This window comes from Nansenia antarctica (assembly GCF_963989245.1).
Source record: "Nansenia antarctica genome assembly, chromosome: 1".
Lineage (NCBI taxonomy): Eukaryota > Metazoa > Chordata > Actinopteri > Argentiniformes > Microstomatidae > Nansenia > Nansenia antarctica.
The window spans coordinates 25,397,140-25,421,913 of record NC_137674.1 but is presented as its reverse complement, the minus strand read 5'-3'; the positions used below and the strand labels follow the sequence as shown (position 1 = coordinate 25,421,913).

Below are 24,774 nucleotides of genomic sequence, written 5' to 3'. Positions count from 1 at the left end.
TATTGCATAACATGTAGCAGCTATTTTACAATATGTTGCATATTTGCAAACCCTTCTTCAATTAGTATAGATGGCCACACGTGGCGCTATCGTGTGGCCATCAGAAGTATGGCAACGAACTTCAGTTTAGGAATCTCAGTCTGCCTGTGACTCTTCGAAAGCCCGACATAATTGCCATAGGAAATATATTTCTGTAACAATCTATCATCTCAAGGGACTGTAGTGTATAACTAGTCTGAGGTCTTTTTCTGTGACCTCGCAGAGCCCTCGAAAAAACTGTGGTCAAGGCCTCCAGGGTCACCATGGAGGACCACCTTCCTCCCAGGACCTGATTCGTCACGACATCGTTACGTCACTACATTTACCTGCCCATCTCCCCAAGCAGGAAGACAGCTAGCAGTACAGTAGCATGACAGTTAGGAGCAATCCGATCAGTTCGCTAAACTAAAAACATATTCGTATTAATCTCCGATTGTAAGGGAATACATAACTAACTTCTGTTTCTACCAAAAGCAACAATACCGTTATTAGATAGCTTGGTTGCTAGCTAGCGCGTGCTAGCTTGTAACAGCCGTGTCCCAAACGAGCTAGCCAGCTAATCTAGGTTGAGCAAACCTCGTCGAAAGAAAAAAAATCCGACCAAACAGCTGACAAGCTTTGACAGCCGCACGGAGTTGGTTTTCGGATCTTTTCACCATGGGTTCCCGAGCGTCCACCTTGCTGAGAGAGGAGGAGATTGAAGAAATCAAAAAGGAGACCGGCTGTAAGTTAATTTATCTAGCGAACACTTTTTCCAATGCTTTGAGAGTTGTTAGCCAACCTGACTGGTGGCAGTGCAGTGGTGCAGGGCTAACTTCCCGGCCAGCTACAGATTGCTACACATTGTTTTGAAATGAATCAATTCAATCAATCACTTGTCTTGATGTGATTAGAAACATGTTCTGTTGTGATGGCATTGCAGCGACTGTTGAGACATTTTGCAGATGGATCTGGATTCTAGATGATCGTATCACGTTGGGTGATACTAATGCAAAGTTGGTGTTTGTTTGGCTAACATCGCCTATTGTCTCTCACTCCTTTGCAGTTTCCCACAGTCAGATCACCCGCCTCTACAGTCGCTTCACCAGCCTGGATAAAGGTGAAAATGGCACCCTCAGGTAAAACCAAACACTTCAACTTAAAGACATTCCGTAGTCATTCAAGTTGACACACAGACAGTGGATTTTATGTGTTGATGAGAAGGAAGGAACGAACTGTCAGATTTCGCCTTCAAATGAGATGAAGTCTGTCATGTCAATGTTTAATGTATTCCAAATGACCAAGGGTTGTGTTGGACTTTTTGGGTGATAGTGAATTTCACCGTTTAAACTATGTGAGACTTTTACTTCACTTTGTTAATGATTTATATTTTCCACTTTCTTCATGGTAACATAATAATAAGCAGGATCTGTAATTTATTTGGGGGCAGAATCGGTAATTTAATTTGAATAACCTTATATACTGGAATACATTTCACTACTTTCCAGCATAGTTACACAAAACAAGTGTTGGATCAACCTTGTCCTTGCACTGAAGCATATAGTCTGTTTTGGGGTATACATTGGTACACTGTGTAAGCCATGTCAATCCAAGGTGACTTGTCTTAATCATTCATCAGTTGCCACAACACCTTCCCAAGCTTAATATCTCACCTAAACACTGACTGACCTGTGAGGAGTGACTCTTGTTAGCACACACACACACGTCCTCTTAGCTGTTCCTCCTCTCACAATGTTGATCTGTTTTCACCTAGCCAATATTATGACGCCTTTTAGCAATGAAGACGCTTCAAGTCAATTCACCACCACCACCAACTTGTGTTGCATGAAATCATACAGTTCAAGTGGAAATCATCATGTTATTTCATTTCATAGACATTGTCAGTGATATCTCTCAAGTTATCTACAGTAGTTATCTGCGTGCATCTGTATGTGATTTAAAGTGGGATCTAATGTCTCCGAGACATGCTGTAGTCCAAAGTTCCCCAATTTCATGGAATAACCTATCATATCATGGACTAAAACTCAACCCCCCCCCCCTTTTCTTATTTCTGTAGTCGGGAAGATTTCCAAAGGATCCCAGAGCTGGCTATCAATCCTTTAGGAGACAGAATCATCAATGCTTTCTTTCCTGAAGGGTAAGTCACTCTTAAGTCACTGTCAGCTCTATCTCCACACAATGTTGAGTTACTCTGTCCACAACTTGGATGAACTATTTTCTAATACTAGTGAACATGTTTGTGCACAGAAATTCTTTCTGTATGTATTTATGATACATTGGGCTTGATTGCATCCAGATGGTTGTGGTGATCTTTGAAAATTCACATAAAAGCTAGCTACATGTTTTCAGACAACTTGCTTTTGATATATCATTACATTCACAGAAAGTCCAGTGTGTAGGCAGCTTAATTTTAGCTCTGGCTTTTAATGGTTTGCGAATGGTTTTCTTCTCTGGTTTGGATTGGAGCAGCTTGTGAAGAGAGTTCCGGAAGAGTTCCAGAAGGCTTAGGGTTAACCATTACTGTTGGCAGGAAGGAAGATAGGCTAGTGTTAGGTGGAGTTCAGAAGTGCTGTATTACCCTCTGATTTGGGGTTTTCACCAGACATGGTGAAGCACAGTCTAGATCTTCTTCATCGAGACACTTCTCAACAACTGAATCCTGTCTAGGCTATGCTTTGTAAGAATGAGTCATCATGCAAGCCAGTATTAATTATGTGACGGAGCAGGTTATTATTGGTCATAATATGTACTGACTTCATGACTAGACATTTTCCAAATTTTGTATGGCTTCATGTCCTATTCGGTTGTTAAGTCTGACATCACACGTGACGTTTAGCAATTTCCGGGTCCAAATAAAAAAATCCCTGTACCAGTGTACTAAATCGGTAGAATGACAGTTCAATCGTTTTTTAGACTCGGTTCTATTCATACAACAAGGGACACAGCACTTTCCCGTTTTTCCCATATTTGTCAGCATCTTTGAGCCTCGGAAAAGCGCTATACAAATATAATGAATTATTATTATTACTGAGGCATTTTGAAGAGCGCCTCAGCCAATGTTGGACCCGGAAACACGTCACGACTTAACAACCGAATAGTCTTTGCAGGGATTGAGGATATTAGTGTTGTTAGTGTCATAATATTTATTGTCACACTCTGTCACGCTCAGAGAGGATCAGGTGAACTTCAGGGGCTTCATGCGGACACTGGCTCACTTCCGACCAATCGAAGACAACGAGAAGAACAAGGACCCCAGCTCCGAGCCCCTCAACAGCAGGACAAACAAGCTGCTCTGTGAGTCTAGAGCTTGGTGCCAGTCAAGTTTTCACTGTTGTTAAGTTGTTAATATGTTAATTAACATATTATTTAGAGTTAGGTATTTGGGGGAATCTGCTGGGTTTTGAAACGGTTGCATTCAACTAAATCTCTTTCTCTCTCCTGCAGTTGCTTTCAGACTATATGACCTGGACAGGGATGATAAGATCTCTCGTGATGAGCTGCTACAGGTGAGGATGGCAGGGTTCCCGCGCTGGTCTTAAAAAGCTCTTAAAGTCTAAAATCTAGCAATCAGATTTATAAGGCCTAAAAAGGTCTTACATTTCAGTTATTCGGTAAAAAAAAAAAATGCTTGGTATTAAAAATGAGATTAGCTAGGAAATCAGTCCGACCACATCTATTTACGCAGAAATGAATCAAGCTGGAACCAAAAAAATGCCAATTCGCTTCCTTTTTTGTCTGTATGGCAGTGAAATCCCTAATTTCATCACCTCAAAGATGACAAAAAGCCATCATATGGTGTCGCGAATAGGTCTAAAACTATATCCAAATAGGTCTAAAAAGGGTCTAAAAAGGTCTTAAATTTGACTTGTTGAAACTTGTAGGAACCCTGGGATGGGGTGTGATGGTGCAAACCAAATGATAATTGTAAAGGAATGGACTGGTGTTAGAAAGGTATGGGACACGGATTCCTTTTGTTTTTAAAACTATGCGGTAGTAGGAAGTACATATGAGCACTGAAGGAAAAGGCTGGACAAACATAGGGTATGTGTGTCAGAGTATATTTGTCTTGATAAAGAAATCAAACTCAGAAGCAGAGTAACAAGATCCTAAGGCGGGACACACCCTTTGTGCCCTGGGACCTTTCAGTGAAAAACAGAAAGAGCATTGTTGATAGGATGTCAGTGACTCATCTGGTGTAATTTGAGATTCTGAGATTTGAGATTCTGTCTTGCCGCTCAGTAATTTGGCAACGGTAACCTCCTCCAAGTGCTCAATCTTACAGAGCCCCCCTGGGGTCACATGGTAGAAAAAATATATTTTATGTGTGAATCCGTTCCCTCGGTTTAGTAATCCGTTCCCTCTATTTAGTAATTCGTTCCCTAGGTTTAGTAATTCGTTAGGGTTAGGGTTGGGCCCTACGAGCCAGAACGATCGCAAGGGTTAGGGTTAGAATCCTTGCAATCGTTCTGGCTCGTAGTGCCTAACCCTAACGAATTACTAAACCGAGGGAACCGATTTACTAAATCGAGGGAACAGATTACTAAACCGAGGGAACAGATTTACTAGATTTACTAAATTCACACATCAAATAATTTTTTTCTACCATGTGACCCCAGGGGGGCTCCGTAGTCTTAATGTGTAAATGAAAAAAAAATCAGATTGTTGTTTAGATTTCCCAATGGACCGATCGCTAAGCCACACCCCAAAATAGAAATTGTCCAATCATATCACAGGAAAAGTCACGACAGGCAGAAAACTCAGACAAACTCGCTAATATCTGATGGTGAAAAGCTTCTAGACGAAATATTCTTGTCATCTTTAAAAAAACATGTCTATTACTTGCTGTGGTAAATCAGAAATCAGAAATTTGCCAACTCCCGCCATTGTAAGTCATTGAATGTCATTCACCCACGGTCGATCAGTCAGTCACCGTCAGTGAAGCGTTGTTTGTTCGTCCGAGTTTACAAAGGGGGGCGTGGCTTAGCGATAGGTCCATTCTATTAAATATTGAACTCTTATGCTGTCTTTTTGTGTTGCCATCTCCTCTCATCTGTATTCTCCTGGGCTTTATGACGTACATCTGGGCAGGGTCTGGGCCATAAGATTCAGAAGAGTCAGACTCAGAAGAGGCTGATTTCTTGTTTTGCATAAAACATTTGGTCTTAGCCCCACAGTCATTTAAATCTGTCTGCACCATTCATTTTCCCAGTATTTCCAGTGTTTAGCATGTTTACTTGTGTATACTACATTTAGGAGGTTGTCCTGTAAGACTTTTCCTCAGGTTTTGACCCCCAAAGCACTTTGTGTCTGTTCTCGCAGGTCCTCAGAATGATGGTTGGTGTAAACATCTCAGACGAGCAGCTGGGCAGCATTGCTGACAGGACCATCCAGGAGGCTGACCAAGACGGGGACAACTCCATTTCCTTCAACGAGTTCATCAAGGTTTGACATTAGCATGTTTCAATTGGGGGGGGGGGGGGTCCAACATTATTAACTTATGTCTTGTCCAGGGGTGCTTAGGTAGCGTAGCGGGTTAAGCGTTGACCATGTAACCGCAGGGTCCCCGGTTCGATTCCGGCCGGGGACATATCCTGCATGTCATCCCTCCTCTCTCTCTCACCCATCCTTCCTGTCTAAATCTCTACTGTATCTGTCAATAAAAAAATGAAAAATATGAGTGGGACTGCCCCACTCAGAAAAAATTACTTAAAAAAAAACAACAACTTATGTCTTGTCTTAAATTTAACCAGTTGATTTGTGCAGCTGTACTGTATCATGTGTCTGTTCTGCTCCGAAGTAACAAGACGTATTCTGTTCGTCACATCCTCAGGTATTGGAGAAGGTGGATGTGGAACAGAAGATGAGCATCCGCTTCTTGCACTGAGAATATAAGCTCCTTAACAGGACTCTTGACTGGAGCCCCACCATGCCAGTTGAAACAAGACCCACTCAATTTCAACTACACCATGGGTAGCTGTGCCCACCATACAGTATACTCTCTGACCAAGGATTAAGTAGAAAACAATGTTGTTTTTATTCTTTGTCTTGACTTTCTGCCTTGCACTGCTCCGTAAACAAAGGGAATAATTCCGTGCCTTGGGTTGATTTATGCTGTCACTTTGGCTTTCCCCCCAGAGATGGGATCTTATTTATTTGAGACCATGCAAGGTCAAAATAGAACTCAAATGTTTATAAGCTCTTTGTTGAATCTATTTTAACAATACCTTAACGTTAAAGACATGTTTTGTTTAATGTTGTGCTGTGGTACGGTTATGGTTCTCCCCTGGCTAACAATACATGATCAGGATAGCAAAGGCCAAATCTTAGCCAATTGTAAGTTAGTTGACTTAACAATTCCATGAAGATACAGTGTTCTCTTTAGGATGTCTGTCATCTGTTGTGTGGTTGTCAGTTTGAATACGCAGATGTAACAAGTAAAACACAAGATGGAGAATTCCACTCTGGAATTCCACCCAGAATTCCACACGCTTGTTAACAAGGAAGTGTGGCTCGTGCAACTCTGACCTGCCTCAAGCTATTAGAGTTCGGCCCCTCCTGTACAACGTTCTTCAGTGTCCCTCTGTTCCCTTTGTTTTGTGAGTTGTTCTTGTATATTACCCGCTGAAGTGCCATTGTTTGGTGTCCATCCTTCAATATCATAAGAGTAAATCGGAACCAAATTATCATGTTTGTGTGTTGTTGTTTTTCTTACGGGTTAGCTACTGCCAGTCAAAAAAAAATCAAATTTTTTTGTGTTGACTGCAACAGAAATGCCCTGAATTTCACTGACATATGACTGCTTGTTGCAGAGGCATAGAACAATATCTTAGTCCAGGGGTAACACACGTTTTCCCCTTTCCATGATGAAATGAAGTCATTGTGAATCAACCAAGAGACATTGTAAGCATTAATATATACTGTCCAATGTTTTTATTCATTTTACATCATCAGGTTAGTTCTAGTTACCTTTAAGACAGTCTATGATGCATTAGAATGTATTTTCTGTGTAGGCCTATATATATTTGAACTCGAAAATGCAAATGTTTGACCAGCATTAATTTAGCTGCAGTAGTGGTTATGCTGGCAATAGTATAGCTGTCTTTCACCCGTTTTAATAATCAACAATGTGATTATCAATCAACTCAAATGTTTTATCCAGTGATATGTTAGGACACATTATCAAATGGTTTATTGATTTGATTCAAATAAAACTATAAGTGCCATGCTTGCCCATAGTGACTCATGTAATTAGTTTTTATTTTACTAGGATGTGGTGTAACTGTTCTTTTCTTTTCTTTTTTTTGGGGGGGGGGGGCAGGTGTTATAAGAATTCAGACAGAATAGTATTTTTCATACAGTGACTAACACTTAATGATAATAAACATGACCGATTCAAACACAATGCACCACATAGAACATTTACTGGAAAACACTATCAAAAATAACACTTTGCCAGCCCACTATTTTTATTCTGGAACTTGCGTCATACTTTCGGGGCGGGTACGGTATTTAGATTTGAGTGACGACTCAGTACCACCAGGGTTGCCAGACGGGATTGACAATTTCCAGCCCAACCAGTCCAAAAGCTGCCGAATCCACCCGTCCAGTGTGACCAAAAGTAGCCCAATCTGGCAACACTGCTCAGTACAGTGCTCCGTGGTCAGAAGGCTGAGCTGAACACAGAGGGGAGCTGCTTTGGGTGAGAGTCAAGACGGGTGAAGATGGCGTAAACACTGGTCCTGGGGTCGGCGAGGAGGACCAGCTCTTGGACCCCAACTCCCGCCGGCTCCCCTGTGTCAGGACCGCTTACCACCGGCGTAGTGGCTCAGCAGATGAACGGTGTGTGGAGGAACAGGTAGGATCATCAGATGTGTGATTATCTCATGTTCACTCCTAGCCAAGCAGCTAGCAGCAGCTCTTTGTTTACCCGGGCTGCTACTGCCACACCAGCTGGCTGGACTAGAGCAAGCTAACGCGTTAGCTACTCAGCTAACTAACAATATCTCCAGTGAAATTGGGAAATGATAATTCCTTGATACTAATTATGTTCTGTGTGTTACGTTCTACATGAGTTTGACACTTTGAAAGTCAATTGTCATTGTGTAACAGAGGCTAATTGCCGTTTGACAGTAAGACGACTACTCCCGTTTCAGTCTGAATTGGCTACTCATTATTAGCCTACTAGTTATGTTTTGTGTTTGCATTGATTGACAAATCATTGCGTCGTATCATCTCCATCCAGGCAGAGTGATTTCTAATAGAGATCATCAGAGAAATCATCTCTGATAAAGCAGGAACATTGAACCGGTGCGTGATGATTTTGAGGAAAACCTCACCAAGGTCAATGTTTTTTTTTTTATGTTTACATTACAAACATTTATGTTTCAGATTCAATTACATTTAAATACGAAGTCAATTAAGTGCCAGGAAATGGAAACACCTCCCGACCGGTCCACAGCTCTCTCTGTCCCTGGGACAGATTCCGTTGGGGGGCAACACCCAATTTCCAAGCAGGTGATGATGGCTCTGCGAAGATCCACGATGCAGGACCTAGATGTCAACCTCTGCAAGTCTTTGACAGGGAGTGGACTCTCTTCCTGGTATGACACTGAAGAGACTGATTACAGACACTGCCCAGGTCGGATCTGTAGCCTCTCTCTGTCCCATTGTCCTCTCCTCTCCTCTCCATGTAGTTATTCATAGTGATCATTGCATCTGTCAGTTTTGGTCCCATTCCTGGGGTCAAAAAGGAATAGATTGCACAGTTGTGTTTTCACACAGCATGATATGAATGTTGTGAAATTGGTTAAACTTTCCACTGTAAGTTTTCTCCAACGGTTTGTTTAGCCTCTAACCTGTCAGAACCAAACAATTTACAATAATATAATTCGCCCAGTTGTTAAGGTAGGCTACTTTTATTTATGATCAAATAACTTTGAGTACATTTAGACACTGTAGACAGACATACTGTAGCAAAGATCTCAAGTAGCCACTTCACGATCTATGGTTGAAAAACTGAGATTATCTGGCGCATTATCGCACTACCTCATATTGACATATTTGCACCGCAATATTTAGTTCTTATCAAGATCATAACTAGTGAAGACAAGAGAGGAGTATTCTAGTTCCGGTGTTGGAGTTCACCAAGTCGTGACGTTATATACGGTTATATCGGTTTTATACGGTTCTATCTCCATTTTTGTCAAAATTGAGTTTTTTACATAATCTGATCCATTAGGTGTTGATTAATGCCTGTGTGGTGTTATTTTTAAAATGTAGAATTTTTTTAGTTAGAAATTAATAAAATACAAAGGTTCCATCTCACAAAACATAATGGAATGTAAAAACGTTGACGCTCAATATCTCTGAACTACCCTAAACGGAGATAGAACCTTATAATTCTAAACTCACGAAATCTTAACAGAGAACCAGGCATGATTATGTTATGTTGTACGCTACATCGCTACATTTTGAATTCAAGTGAGACCCGTTTTGGTCAACATTAGGGATTTGTGCAATAGTTCTTATCCTCTTACCTGTCATGTTGTTGATCTAAATATGTATATTGTATGAACAAGTGACTAAGTTGTTTGAAAACAACAAAATCACCAACGTCTTCCATTAAAAGTTGTATAGTCTCATATGCATTAGCTTGTTTAGCAGGGCCCGGTGTGCCAACATTAGAACACGCCATGCATGAAAGGTAGTGATGCTTGCTTACTGAAGGAATCATAGTGAAATGGATTTCTAAAATAATCTGGGAAGAAGCCCTATCTTCACTCTGAGACTAGATTTCTGCACCTGGCCGGTATAAAGGACATGCATGATTTGCAGTAGCAGTATAGTATATCCTGAATTTAAAAGTTACATTCTGAAATGTAATTGGTGTCTAATCAATTGCTCCCAATTTTTTAATGTTATGGATGTCATTAAATGAATGATAATAATTTGATTATCTATAAGAAACATGTTCTAATAATAATGTTGTACAGTATTACGCCAAGATTAGTTAAAGTTAAAGTGTCAAAGAAATGACTCCAAGAGGAGTGCTTGTGTGAGAGCTGGATTATCATGTTTTGAATTGAATCAGTAATGGCAGTGCAATTGGTGAAGGTCTTTATATGAAATGGACACATTTTGAATCTGCCTTGAACAAAGGTAGGCCTATAGGCTGCAAGAAAAAGTCTTCAGACATGATGATGGATCATGGATGTCCCCTGTATATCTATTTAGAGTAGTTCTTATTTAACACTATAGAATTAGATGTAACGCAAAGATATACAGTGTAGTATTACTAGTTATTAACAGGGATTTTAAAATTATGATTATTTTTATGTTTATTTAGAATGCAAAACATTGTTTCAAGAGTATATTCAATAAAAGGTAAGCCATAAAAATGTATTTGATTAGAGATTTAGAAGTAATAACAATTATGCATGATTTTAGTGCCAGGGTATTTAGTCTTTTTGCATACTCGTAGCTATGTATATTAAAACTTTTGTTAACAGGGAAGTGTATTGTGTTGTTGGCTTTAGAATACAGAATGAACTCGGAACAGGACATCCATGAGAACATAATAGCACCATGTACTAAAAGAAACAGGCAAATCAATTTACAATGCAGATTCATAAGCATTCTCGAAATACAAGATTTAGGAAAAATATTTGAATGCTTTTCATGTCTACATTCTTTGAACATTTTGCAACATCTTCAAAGCATACTGTAGATCAGTGGTTCTCAAACCTCTCCTCGGGGACCACCAGCCGTTCCACATATTTGATCTGTTCCACCACCAGCACATCTGATTCAACTAATCAAGTGCAAAGCAATTATGATTTGTACTTGATTAGTTGAATCAGGTGTGCTGGTGGTGGAGCAGATCAACTATGTGGAACGGCTTGTGGTCCCCGAGGAGAGCGTTGAAAACCACTGCTGTAGATACATGTTTATAATTGAAAGCAATTGTGTTCATCCTCTGATACGATGGTCTTCTTGGATTTGATGGACAGGCCCACGGAGGCCCACTTGACTTCAATGACATGGTTGGACGAAATATATAATGTAAAGCACTTTCCTATCATTCATTAATTAATTATCATTATCCTGTCTTCAATACTGTATTCTGTATTCAATGTTATGAAATGGTTGGTATAATAGATATAGAGTTTGTTAATATAATTTAGCAAGGATGAACGTGTGCATAGAAAATTATGCATGATTAAGACAACTAAATAATTTGTATTGCATGCAATAATCCAACTTTGTACTAAATGTCGATTAATAGAACAATGATACGGAAATGTTACAATTGGATCTGACAGTATAAGATCACACTGCCTAAATGACGGGATGGTCGTTGCCTAAGCATGTTGTTCAAGCCCTCTTGTTTTGATTATACAGGCCCAAAATGTTATGTTGGAAACCTTCTTTGGAATCCAACAATGATCAGCTTGTGTTAATGTGTAAACCTTTTGTTCTGAGAACCCAACAAGACTGTGCTACCGTTTCTGCGTTTGATGGATGTGGTGTTAAAACTAGTCAACAGTTGCGCCAAAATGTACCAATGCTGAAACAGACTAGATCTGTAAATGATATGTGTAATTTCTACATGAAGGTGTGTGAGGGGGAGGGGGTAAAATTGCTTTAATGAACAATGTTGATCGACTTTACCACCGAATGACTTGACTATGTACTGTAAGTTTAGATTTAACTATGCACTCCCGAGGGAGGCACTAGGCATGCTGTTATGAGCCTCTTGTCTGGTTTTGTATTCACTGAAAAATCTGCATCAGAAATTCAGCAATAAAAGAGCAGCATGGTGCTAGTTGCATAGATAAATCGTCTTTGTTTATTACAAATATTTCTCCATATATTTTCACAATACCCTAAGGACACTCAAACAAATAATTCCTTGAAGCACAGTAACAGACTGTAGGAACACAAAGTGCTGTTTACATACAACTGCCCCAAGACAGGATCATTATTTGCAGTTCTCTAATCCACTTCAATGACGTTGCTTCCACTTAGCCTTCCCTCTGTCGAGACAGGTGCTCAAGTTGAGCTTCCAATGTCTGTTTTTGCTTGAATTTCAGAATTAAGTGGTAAAAACAAAAGAAGGGGGAGAGCCATTAGTTGGAAAGGCATACATTAGTTCAATAACATGTTTGTTTGGCAGAACTTTGAGGTTCTTGTTATAGACCATCTGTACTATACTGTTTGTCAGTAGACTATCTAACTAACTATACAAAGAACTTGGGTCCTATCTTCACAAGATTGAAAAGATCACTGATTGTACATAACTGGATTGGTTAAAGCAACATGTTGAAATAGAATAGATGACTATTTTATTTGTCCATCTGTTACAACAGGAAAATGTGTTCTACTCTGCTATGTGATACACACACTTAGCAAACAAACACACACCACACTTGACAGGGTCAGCTCCATTAGAGTGGTCTTACCTACCTCACTTATACTTTTGACAATGGGACTCAGATCAAAGTTGAACTTTGACGCCATCACCATAGAGGCTCTGCTGAAAATATAACTGGGGGGGTTGAATATAGCATTTTATTATTGAATGTTGAACGAATACATTTTGGCAGCATTTACCTTTTTCAAATCTATTAAGTTTACCTGCTGGAACACCCCCAGCGATAGCATTGCTTCTTTCTATGAGTATCAGAGGTTCTAAAAGAACTGTGCAGGTATACTGATAGATTTAACAAGTAATGCAAACTGTACTTCAGGCACATTATTTTTGAATGACTGACATGTCTTTACAAAATAATAATAATAATAATAATAACTTTATTTGTATAGCGCTTTACGTCAAAGTGCTTTTCAATAGGTAAGCAACAATTTAAAACAACTATTTCAATTTAAAAACACATAATTTCACAGCACAAATACAATAGGTAAACAACAATTTAAAACAGCTATTTCAATTTAAAAACACTTATTTCACAGCACAAATACAAAAGTCATGACATTTCGACAACAGAAAACAGGTGGGTCTTCAACTTGGTTTTGAACACTTTCACGCATGCCTGTCTGATGTCCAATGGAAGAATCTGGAACTTACCAATACATGTTTTCCTTCTGGAGGAGAAAGAGGGAGCGCAGGGAAGCCAAATGCTGTGGGGCTGAGTGAAGGACCTTACCCACTGGACAGTCACAGCCCGAGCAGTGAAGAGCACTATAAACACTAGAGGGAAACCAAGGAGCATGACATTAGAACTAGCTTTGCTCTAGACGCGCATTCGCAGCTAAACATAGTGCTTGTGTCACACATACCATTCATCAACCGTTTCTCCAGCCTTATGTTTTTCCAGTTCATCACCGATGATCACATCTCGGCTTACCCCTAAGAGATGACATCAATATTTAACGGTGCACTTTTCCAGCTACAATGAGGCCTTTCATATGTTTGTATGCAGATTGGTATGAAAGCAAATATATGTGACTTTTCACAATGTGAGTTCTTTGCAAACACGGAAGGGTAGTTGTCATGCCTCAGTCAGTGACAAAACGTTCACATCTATAGCAAATCAATTGGTGGTCAGGCATTTTGGCTTGAAAACGTTTGCAGACGATTCCTGATCATACAAATCGTCGTGCATCGTCACGTGTATGTCTTTTTAAACAAAAGAAAGTAACTTACTAAAACAGACTACAGAGGCTAAGGCCTCTCCACAAATTCCGAAGGAATCACTCAACACGGTGTTGCATTTTCCACAATGAAGAGTCATCTCATTAACATGTTGTTGGTTTACAGTCTCCGTTGACATATTTATATCATGAAATGAATCGCTTTTCTCGTTCAAATCCTCCGTAGTAACAGCAGAACAACACGCTCGTTTGTTTTGCCTCACAAATCGCTCACGCCGTCTGCCACTGACTGTGGGAAATAGGCGGAGCCAAACAACTCGGTTTTGATAGGCTACGAGATACTTCATGTGTACATAAACTAGCCAATCGAATGGCTTAAACATGAATGTCGGATTCTCGTTGGTTCCCTCTTTTTGAAACGCGACATTTTTTCCGTTAGGCGCGATAACCAAATAATACACAGCTTCCAGCGAGACGTGTTTGAATGTCGCTAGCTGAAAAGCGAGCTGATTGTTTTAAAAAAGGTTTAAATCTACCCGATTAAAGATGGATTTGGACTCAATGAAGTATGCCGAATTACGGCGTTTGTCTAAAGAGAATGGACTTAAAGCAAATATGAAGGTAAATCGCATGATTCTTTGTTAAGCTAACGCGATAGCAGCTAGCTAGCTAATGTCCATGCAGATGCGAAGTTGTGTAAGTTAGCCTTGTTAGCCTTGTGTATCGCTCTTGAGAGTGCAAATGGGTGTGTGTGCCATTGTTGCCGGTTTCACAGACAAGGTTTAAACCTGATCCTAGACTAAAAAGCATCTTCAGTTGAGATTTTGCATTGAAAGTGTGATTTAGTCCAGGACTAGGCTTAACTAGGCCTCATCTGTGAAACCGGCCCAATATGTACCACGGTTTTCCAATGGATCACTTTGCTAAACTTGTTTGCTTTATCGTGTTTCGTGTCGTTGCTCCGGTCTTGTTTTAAATCCAGGCTGACAAGCTTCTGAAAGCGCTGAAGGAGCACTACCAACAGCAGGAAGGTCTGGCAGTTATACAGGTAACCTGGCTAGCTGTTGTGTTGTAGCTAAGCTTTACCAAGTAACTAGATAATGGTCAGATTAATAACTGTTGAAATTCGAATGCTACTCAGTGTTGCCAGATTGGTCTGATGTTTACCAGCCCAATCAGTGCCCAAAATCCGCCCAAATTGATTAAAAAACAGGCCAAATATTATAGCATATGAAATATCATAATACATATTTAAAAAATTCTGTCCACCAGCCCAAGCCCAATTTTACCAGCACAATGCAACCTAAACTAGCCCAATTGGGCTGGAAACCCGCCCATCTGGCAACACTGATGCTACTATCTATGGAAAATATACCAATCTGTCTATGCCATGAATCCAGCTAAACATTGTGCTCGTGTCACACATACCATTCATCAACCGTTTCTCCAGCCTTATGTTTTTCCAGTTCATCACTGATGATCACATCTCGGCTTACCCCTAAGAGATGACATCAATATTTAACGGTGCACTTTTCAATGATCAATGCGGTTGTTTCTCAGGAACCTGAGGATGAGGATGTTGGTGCAGGTGATGATGCTGCAGATGAGCCAGTAGTACCTAGAAGTCCTGCTGTCAGTGTGTTTGTGACCAAGCGTCGCGGTAAAGGCCAGAAGACTAAGAGGAAGCGTTTGGGAGACGCTCAGGCAGAATGTGACCCGGAGGTGTCACTCAGTCCAGCTGAGGTATACATATTTTACATTTTTACATTTTTGGCATTTAGCAGACGCCTTATTCCAAAGCGACTTACAATCAATACATTTGACTAAGCAAGTGAATCATCAATCCACCAGTCAGGCCCGGATTAACCCCCTAGGGTGACCAGACTTGATGTGTAACCATAACAAAGGGGGAAAATGCACATACTGTATACTACAATAAAACAAGCTCAATACCAACCAAGTCCAAAAATGGAAATAAACAGCGCCTCTCTCTTTGCCGCTCTGCTCACCTTCGTGATGCTGTATCAGACGTAGGCTATTACCCTGTGCATCACACAGGCCCAAATCAGCCACAGCGTCATATTAGCCCCAAATAATCATCCTTACCTTTAGCAGAACTTCTTTTTTCTTGATTTTCCGCAGGCAAAGTCGTTGACTAAATCCTCAAAGTCCATCAAAGTCCATCTCTTTGACCAACTCGGATTCAATTGCCAGCAGGGAAAGTGCAGACACTGTCCCATAGTGTTTCTGAGGTCATACTTCCCTCGTTTGAGTTGTGAGAAGGATCTCTCGCCCTCGCAGTTGGTAACTGGCAGGGTAAGGAAGAGCCCCATTGGCTGGTGCCCCAGGGCGTTCACCCGATGCAATATATGGATAATCCGGGCTTGCCACCAGTCGTAGCAGGGAGAGTAATCCAGCTCAGGCCCGGGGCCATTGATAGAAGGAAAAACCTTATTCTATCACCATCTTCTAAACCTAGCCTTTTTGACACTGGAGAACAGAAACAGTACAAGGAGGGCAATAGAAGTGTTAGGGGACACAGTAGAGGGGAAAAGCAGGTGTCTCTCAGGAGACACAGTGCTGGGGGGGCAGTAGATGTCTCAGGAGGAGCCGTTAAGGTGTAACCTGAAGAGATGGGTCTTCAGTCTACACGCCCTTTCTGTAAAGGTTTAGCTACTTTTTCTCATGTAAGAATGGGTTAACTACCCAGAACCTTCTCCTGCTGTGTAACTACATCAAGGTGTTTGCTCTGGGGGGGAAATTAACCATTCCTCAATAAATGTATTATTATTGACAAGGAGGCTGAACCCAGCGTTGGCTCTGCAAGTGCCAAGAGGAGGAGGCTGTCTGAAGTAGAGGATTCTGGGATGGCTGTGGCGGCTGAGAAGACCAAGGAAACGGATCCTGAAGCTGAACCTGATCACAAAGACGCAGCCTCAGGTGCATCCCAGAAAGGTTGGTCTCAGGCTCTGATGTGTCTTTTCTAGCTGCACTAAAAATTGTACTCCATCATTCGGTTGTTAAGTCGTGATGTGTTTCCGGGTCCAACATTGGCTGAGGCGCTCTCTTCGAAATGCCGCAGTAATGATAATAATTCATTATATTTGTATAGCACTTTTCCTAGGCTCAAAGACGCTGACAAATATGGGAAAAACGGGAAAGTGCTGTGTCCCTTGTTGTATGAATAGATCCGAGTCTAAAAAACGATTGAACTGTCATTCTCTACCGCTTCAGTACACTGGTACTCTGGTGCAGGGATTTTTTTTATTTGGACCCGGAAATTGCTAAACGTCACAAAGTGACGTCAGACATAACAACCGAATATAATCTGGTGCCACTCTGGCAGTTTAACGTTTTAATTGAGGATCTCTTTGTTAAAAACATTTGTTATTTTTCTTGATTCTGTTCTGTTGTAATTTTGTATTTGTAACCATTTGTATGGTTAGACCTCCTACAAAAAAAAAGGTTAAATAAAAGAATGGCCTTAAAGTCTGCAGGGATTGTTAAGCGATAGTGTAGTGATCTCTCGAGCCAATCCAAGCATTGGTGGGGCGCTATGGTATTAGTGTGTTGATTTTTTTTCAGGAAGTTACAGCCAAGTCTTGTCAAATTGTAGCTAGTTCTAGAATAAAAAAATAGCAAATAAAAACTATCCGTCGCAAATATTATTATTAGCTGTTAACTTGACATGATCTTATTTTGATGGTCTGGATAACCGATGTTGTGAAGGAAGCTGGCTAGTACCGATGGCTAGTGTAAACAAAGCTCAATCTAACTGCAGCTTCCACTCATGGTCACAGAGGGAGAGATGTCATGTGTAACTCCTTAGGTATGTCTTCAAAATTAAGCTGGGGGGGGGGGGAATTGTCTACAGTCTGTGTACATTTGTGACTGTCATCATTCACATACCGTGAGCTTAGAATCACAAGGTTCTATCTCCGTTTAGGGCAGTTCAGAGATATTGAGCATCAAAGTTTTTACATTCCATTATATTTTGTGAGATGGAACCTTTGTATTTTATGAATTACTAACTAAAACATTTCAACATTTTTTAAATAACACCACACAGGCATTAATAAACACCTAAAGGGTCAGATTATGTACAAAACTCAATTTTGACCAAAATGGAGATAGAACCTTATAATTCTAACATCACGATACATTGTGTAGGAGGAGAACAGAAGGTGGGGAGAGCAGGCAGAATCCCTCGACATGAGGGGCTTCTGAAGAGGACTAAACCTATGCTGAGGCCTACTACACCAAGTAAGTGTGAATGATGTTGTGTACCCCTTCAAACCTGCAAAAAACACACGAGTCATTTTCTATCACATTTAAGATGTAATTCTGCACACTCTCTCCCCTTATTGAGATCTCAGATCTATCTGTGTTGTCAGAGACAGCTTGGTTACAAGATATCACTGTTAGGACCATAGTCCTAGAATAATCTGGGAAATAACAATACTTTCTCTCAATATTAGACTTCAAAAAACTCCACGAGGCACACTTCAGAAAGATGGAGTCCATTGATTCATATCACCAAAGGACGACCAAACAAGTGGATGTCTACAGAAACCCAGTGAAGGAGTTGAAGGTAACTGTATAATAAATAAATGTGTTTAAGATGCCATTAGAAGAGAGGGTATTCAATAAAGTACTGGATAAAGTGCATACTCTACTACTAAACCTCTTTCTTCACAGATGCTTTCAGAAAAGGCCGTCATGAAACCAACTGCAGGAGAAACTCCAGCAGTAAGTTGCACATCAACTGTCAACTAACTAACTATCAACTCAGTTATTTTTTTGCTCACTGTCGTAAAAGTACATAGTTGTGAATTCATTCTATGAATCGAATAATACTAAACTACTGTGTGGTGGTTGATCCGACATCAATCCTGCGCTGGTCTTAAAAAGCCTTAAAGTCTCAAATCCAGCAATCCAAACTATAAGGCCTAAAAGGGTCTCACATTACAGTTATTTGGTCTAAAAATGAGGTGCTAGGTCTTAAAAATGAGATCCTACACGGAAATCAGTCCGACCACATCTATTTATGCGGAAATTAATCAAGTTGGAACCAAAATAATGTCAATTGTCTGTATGGCAGTGAAATCCCTAATTTCATTACCTCGAGGGTGACAAAAAGCTATCCTATGGTGTCGCGAATAGGTCTAAAATTCTATTCAAAGAGGTCTAAAGAACGTCTTAAATTTGACTTGTTGAAACTTGTAGGAACCCTGATCAAAACATCTTTGTTGGCATGGTGATCCATTTGCTTGTGTGCTCTGCAGAGGTCAGACCTGAGACGAACCTCCCTGTTCACTCCTGTGGATAAGAGACCTGCCACAGACAAGCGCAGATGCACCCAGCTCTCTGCCAGCAAGCCTGCCCAGGAGGACAATGTCGCATTCAGACCCACTGTCCTTTCTACTCGCCGGATCAACGTTCGGTGAGACATCAACCACCGTTTTCTCTGTCTGATCCCAAATACTATGCAACTTTTTTTAATTTGCATTTATGTTGACATGTTATATTACATTTCCTTCAAAGGTGCAGACATGCCACTCAGGACCTTTTGATTTGACTTCTGATGCGTTTCACACATCTTCATATAACAATACATTACTAACTGCTACATCTCGGTTATAATAATAATAATAATAATTTTGCCATTTAGCAGACGCTTTTATCCAAAGCGACTTACAATTACGAATTACAGGGACATTCCCCCTGGAGTAACTGAGGGCTAAGTGCCTTACCCAAGGGCACACTAGTAGTGGTGTGGCTTCAGGCGGGATTTGAACTCACAACCTTCCGATCCCAAGTCCAACTCACTATCCACTAGACCACCACTAGCCCGACGGTAGTGTGGACGGTTATCTCTATTCGGTTGTTACGTCTGACGTCACGCGTGACGTTTAGCAATTTCCGGGTCCAAATAAAACATTTACGTACTAGAGTACTAAAGCGGTAGAATGACAGTTCAATCGCTTTTTAGACTCTTTTTAGAGCTTTTTTTTTTTCTTTTTGCTTTTTAGACTCGGCACTTCCCAGTTTTTCCCATATTGTCAGCGTCTTTGAGCCTTGGAAAAGCGCTATATAAATATAATGAATTATTATTATTACTGAGGCATTTCGAAGAGAGCGCCTCAGCCAACGTTGGACCCGGAAACACGTCACGACTTAACAACCGAATAGTACATGCATGGTCATTTCTTGTAATAAACCTACAGTGTATAACTGATGTTGGTTTGGGTGCAGGTTCTCTCAAGCTACAGAGGACAACGAGCACAAGCGGTCCATGGTGAAAACGCCAGCTCGCATGTCAATCCGTGTCGCAACACCTGGAAAACAGTCTACCCCTGCTGGGAAGACTGGCATTAAGAAGCCGTCTGCTGTCTCAACCACAAAGACTCCAGGTAACATCCCACCAATGGTTCTGTTTATCTAGCCACAGCCACTAACCACACTTTTTATTTGTTATTACTTCTGTTGCTTATTTGTTTGCTTTTGTAATTTGAGTGAATTATCCTTTTATTGACGGTTTTCTTTTAAATTCCAAAGGAACGTATGTCTTCAGTGGGAACACGAGTATTTCAAACACCCCTGGAACAAACACGAAGCCACAGTTTGATCTGAAGGCCAGTCTCTCTCGGCCCCTCGCCTACAAGCCTCACACAGGTATGTCACCTGAATTGAATTGTTACCTGAATTGTCATTTTAAAAGCAGAACTTCAGGTTGACCCCTACTGTTTTTACCCCTTGATAGGAAAGCTGAAGCCGTTTGCAGTGACCAAAGAAAACACAGTGGAAACCACTGGGTCACATGAGACGACGAATTACAAACAACACAAGGTTCCGACAAGGTGTGTTTACTCTATGATAAATCAAAATTTGAAACAGTGTGAAAAATCAGTTCTTAACTACGTCAATTTCTCTTTGAATAGCAGGCTTCAACAATGAATTGGTGCTTGGTATAGGAAAACAATGTCAACTCCCCTGAAGAATGTCTCGTTTGGTGATTTGTATAGTAAATCAGGGTTCCTGCGCTGGTCTTAAAAAGCCTTAAAGTCTAAAATCTAGCAATCCGATTTACAAGGCCTAAAAAGGCCCAAAGTTTCAGTTATTAGGTCTAAAAAATTAGGTGCTAGATCTAAAAAATGAGATTAGCTTGTCCTGCAAGGAAATCAGTCCAACCACATCTATTTACATGGAAATTAATCAAGCTGGAACCCAAAAAGTGCCAATTCGCTGCACCCGGGAGAAATTATTGGTGAATGAAGCTACAAAAAGCTATTATATGGTATCGCGAACAGGTCAAAAAGTATATCTGGTCTAAAAAAGGTCTTAAATTTGACTTGAAACTTGTAGGAACCCTGGTAAATATTTCCATAATGCTTGTTTTAAAGGGAGGAACGCAGAACGAAACACACTGAAGGCAGGAAGCAGAAGAAAGAGAAGATGCTGGGGGCCAAGAGAGGTCTGGTCATGACCTGATTATTTTTAAACATTTGTATCTTTCAACCTGTTATCAGTCCTTGTACTTATGTTTGGATCTTTAAAAAAAAAAAAACATTAATGCATAATGTACAGCAGGGGTGCTCACACTTTTTAGGCTTGTGAGCTACTTTTCAAATTACCAGCTCAACAAGATCTACCAACCAAATACAACATATTGCCATTGCTGCGAACACAAAAATGTACTGTAATAATAACAAATTAAGGCCAAGCTACACTGTTTCAAAATCAAATAAGAGATTTATTAAACTATATAACAAATATTCACACTGGTAGTCCATTAACATTAACATTAACTCAGGAGCTCTGAGTGGTTTACACCAGACTGGCCAGTGCCAAGCCAGGTGCCATCGACGTCTCCGGGTGGCGGAGTGTGTGTGTGTCTGTCTGTCTGTCTGTCTGTGTGTGTGTGTGTGTGTGTGTGTCTGTCTGTCTGTCTGTCTGTGTGTGCATGTGTGTGTGCTTGTGTCTGTCTGTCTGTGTGTGTGTGTGTGTGTGTGTGTGTTGTGAGGCGGCGCGGGGCTGAGTGATGCCCTCTCCTGTGTGGTCCAGACGGGAGGCGTCCCGTCTGGACCACACAGGGGGAAAAAAAAAAAAAAAATACTTTTTTTTAACTTTTTTTTTTTCTCCAATGCCGTGTGATCTACCCACACTGCCTTCGCGGTCGATCGCGATCGACGTAATGAGCACCCCTGATGTACAGTATTAACATGTTTCCTTTAATGTACAGCAGTTTTTTTACTTGTAGTTTAGAGCAAGGATTTGTTTGAGTTATAATAAATATTTTGTACAGTTTGGTCTTCTGTAATTCATGTGTGATTACCTCTTAGAATGTACATGCTAGATTTATACAAAAAATATACCAATAATAATTACTTGGTGTTAATCCTGTAGTAAAAATGTCATTTCCTCAGCGATGTTGTATGTTGTTTCTTTGGGAGGCTACTGCTTGCTGTCCTCAGACCTGTGGGTTCCGTTTGTATACTTCATAAGCAAACTCTTCTGTGTGAGCGCGATCATTACACAAAGCAATAAAATCTATCTCAAGTTGAAATGGACCATCTGCTTTGTCGCCCAATGTCATTCCAATTGTGTTCACCTGAAAACACAGAAGCAGACAAAGTGAGGATACGAAGCAAGAACAGTATATCATAGTAAATCTTCCCCAGTCCTGAGTAGTACAATCAAATACGTTCAGAAGTACATTTGCGTGGGGCACTTAGTGGCATAACACACTATGCGCATACCACTGTCACAAGGTTGCTAGTTCGATTCTGATCCTCTACATGTCATCCCTCCCCCCTCTTCCTGTCAATATCTACTGTAACCCAATTCGGTTGTTAAGTCTGACGTCACGTGTGACGTTTAGCAATTTCCGGGTCCAAACTAGAGATTCCCCGCACCAGAGTACCAGTGTACTAAAGCGGTAGAATGACAGTTCAATCGTTTTTTAGACTCGGATCTATTCATACAACAAGGGACACGGCACTTTCCCGTTTTTCCCATATTGTCAGCGTCTTTGAGCCTCGGAAAAGCGCTATTAAAATATAATGAATTATTATTATTACTGCGGCATTTCGAAGAGAGCGCCTCAGCCAACGTTGGACCCGGAAGCACGTCACGACTTAACAACCGAATCAAGCAGAAATGTCCTAAACATACATTTGACTGAATTTGAAATGCATAGTAGTGTTCTAGTGTATTTGTGCTCGTATACCTTGTCCAACCAGATAGGATGCTGATTGTCTTGTATTCTCCCACGATTAGCCAGGAAGAATTTGGAGAATGGAATCTGTAGGGTAACCAGATCTTAGTCTTGCACCAAAAGATTGTAGGACCACATTAAACAGGATAGCACAGTGACTGCAGACACACTAAACAGGATAACACAGTGACTGCAGACACACTAAACTAGACTTTCTGTGGAGCAAACTTAACACTACAGTCAAATGCTCAAATGAAGACAAACCTACATATCGGGGAAAGCTTAATAACTTCTACTTCTCAAAACCACCACACTGATGCTTTCAGAACACTACCTTGACATCCTGCCAGTAAGGTCCGCCCCTCGTATACAGGAAGTAACTGTACATATCATCCCTCTGATGGGAGAAGTACGTCTCAGCTCCAACGTTGATCATCCATGGCCGCCCGTCGCCACGGATACGGAGATGGAGGGTGTTGAAGCTGGACCAGTCGTGGTGCTTTTTCCTATCAAATGAAACCTAGAAAGATAACAATGTTTTGAGACTTGATGAAAATATGAATACTTGAATGATAATGAATGAATTCAATGATAACAAGGCCAGACATGCTCAATGTGTAATGACCATTCACTGACAGTTCGTGAGCTTAGAATTATAAGGTTCTATCTCCGTTTAGGGCAGTTCAGAGATATTGAGCATCAAAGTTTTTACATTCCATTATGTTCTGTGAGATGGAACCTTTGTATATTATTAACTAACCCAAAAAAAATCCACATTTCAAAAAGAACACCACACAGGCATTAATAAACACCTAATGGATCAGATTATGTAAAAAAAACTAAATTTTGACAAAAATGGAGACAGAACCATATCATTCTAACGTCACGAGTTAATATCACCCACCAGTGGCTGTTTGGAGCGCAATGTACAGTAGCCACTGTAACGTGTCTCTCCATCCCTTGGAGGGTCAGAGCAGAGAGTACCATATAGAAGACCTGTCGTATTGTTCCTGCCCAGCTTCATGTAGGCTTCACTCCGGCCCCCTATCTCGTGGTCTGAGGAGACTGCCCAGTGCTCCAGGCTCTCGGGCCCTCTGAACTCCCATACCACTCTGGTCTGCTCCTGGATGTGCTCGATGAGTGTCCGGCCTTCTGGCCCTGTCCAGCGCTCAACAATCTCGTTTTTCAGAAGGGAAAAATGCTTCCGTATCCCCTCCACACCTTTTGTGAAATCAAATGTGATCTTTTTCCATGGCGGGGTGTTGTCCTTGGGCTGGCCTGGCCGTCTGTACTTCTGCTGAGCCACACTCCTCCGCGCCACAGACCAGTGGGGAGCCGCGGGGGCCAAGAGGTCACGGCTGTAAGCGGAGCCCAACAATCTCACTGAAATAACATTTGTGGTCCTTGATAAGGCCATAGAAAAGCCTGATCTTACCATCTATCACTGTATGGGCAAGAGATACTGTTAGTTAAATACAGGGCAGATATATGTATAGCTATTTCCATAACATATCGATCACAGAATAAATCCTATCAATTCAATTTGACAGCTCTTCATGACAGGATCTCTCACATGCTTACCCTTAGCAACCAAGACTGAAGGCTTTAGTAGCTTGTATGTCACAATTCTCCCTATTTTCCCGAATATTGAGAATGGACTATACGACACACGATGTATTCATAACTAAGCATTTATTTTATCCCTCGCACTATCAACCGAAGAGCAGTTCGGTCAGAGATTGTAGTTCTAAGATATCATGGAACGTTTTGACAAGGTTGGGGTCCGTCTTGACGAAAGCCGTCTGGAAACAAACGTCGTCGAGTACTCGGTTCCGTTTGTCGGTGCTCCACAACAAAAATGTACACTGATTTTATTTGAATGAGAATTAGGTCTCCTCCCAAATTAA

At 40.9% G+C, this 24,774-nt stretch overlaps 3 protein-coding genes across 4 annotated transcripts; 2 read left to right on the top strand and 1 right to left on the bottom strand.

Annotated features, from left to right (window-relative positions):
• Positions 1 to 383: 383 nt before the first annotated feature.
• LOC308163323 (calcineurin B homologous protein 1) lies at positions 384 to 7,261 on the top strand. Its single transcript, XM_080537520.1, has 7 exons — positions 384 to 763; positions 1,085 to 1,157; positions 2,096 to 2,176; positions 3,209 to 3,333; positions 3,484 to 3,545; positions 5,359 to 5,481; positions 5,870 to 7,261. Exons 1-7 carry the CDS (start codon positions 697 to 699, stop codon positions 5,921 to 5,923), a joined length of 585 nt encoding a protein of 194 aa, XP_080393646.1. The 5' UTR covers positions 384 to 696; the 3' UTR covers positions 5,924 to 7,261.
• A 6,935-nt stretch (positions 7,262 to 14,196) lies between these two features.
• nusap1 (nucleolar and spindle associated protein 1) lies at positions 14,197 to 21,218 on the top strand (the record flags this gene model as incomplete). The annotated part of the gene is made up of 12 exons (XM_080543569.1): positions 14,197 to 14,271; positions 14,633 to 14,698; positions 15,211 to 15,393; positions 16,449 to 16,605; positions 17,821 to 17,913; positions 18,129 to 18,241; positions 18,349 to 18,399; positions 18,936 to 19,093; positions 19,906 to 20,063; positions 20,209 to 20,325; positions 20,414 to 20,510; positions 21,054 to 21,218. 12 exons carry the CDS (start codon positions 14,197 to 14,199, stop codon positions 21,139 to 21,141), a joined length of 1,356 nt encoding a protein of 451 aa, XP_080399695.1. The 3' UTR covers positions 21,142 to 21,218.
• Positions 21,219 to 21,859: 641 nt separating this feature from the next.
• On the bottom strand, positions 21,860 to 24,575 carry ndufaf1 (NADH:ubiquinone oxidoreductase complex assembly factor 1). 2 transcript variants are annotated; one of them, XM_080537477.1, is made up of 5 exons: positions 24,449 to 24,575; positions 23,772 to 24,311; positions 23,202 to 23,387; positions 22,880 to 22,954; positions 21,860 to 22,261 (listed from the first exon to the last, which is right to left on the bottom strand). In XM_080537477.1, the coding sequence occupies exons 2-5, from the start codon at positions 24,303 to 24,305 to the stop codon at positions 22,121 to 22,123; spliced, it is 936 nt and encodes a 311-aa protein (XP_080393603.1). In that variant the 5' UTR covers positions 24,306 to 24,311; positions 24,449 to 24,575; the 3' UTR covers positions 21,860 to 22,120. The 2 variants fall into 2 exon arrangements, with proteins under 2 accessions (XP_080393603.1, XP_080393604.1); XM_080537478.1 differs by lacking the exon at positions 24,449 to 24,575 and having other exon boundaries at positions 23,772 to 24,412.
• Between the last annotated feature and the right edge of the window lie 199 nt (positions 24,576 to 24,774).

Bases quoted from the DNA above. Each gene is read 5' to 3' on its own strand.
- LOC308163323 (XM_080537520.1), top strand. From the start codon at position 697: ATGGGTTCCCGAGCGTCCACCTTGCTGAGAGAGGAGGAGATTGAAGAA. The intron at 2,177-3,208 runs GTAAGTCACTCT...TGTCACGCTCAG, and splicing joins AATGCTTTCTTTCCTGAAGG to AGAGGATCAGGTGAACTTCA. The intron at 5,482-5,869 runs GTTTGACATTAG...TCACATCCTCAG, and splicing joins CCTTCAACGAGTTCATCAAG to GTATTGGAGAAGGTGGATGT.
- ndufaf1 (XM_080537477.1), bottom strand. From the start codon at position 24,305: ATGGTAAGATCAGGCTTTTCTATGGCCTTATCAAGGACCACAAATGTT. The intron at 22,955-23,201 runs GTAGTGTTCTGA...GTTACCCTACAG, and splicing joins CTTACTGGCAGGATGTCAAG to ATTCCATTCTCCAAATTCTT. The intron at 22,262-22,879 runs GTATACGAGCAC...CTGTGTTTTCAG, and splicing joins ATCCTATCTGGTTGGACAAG to GTGAACACAATTGGAATGAC.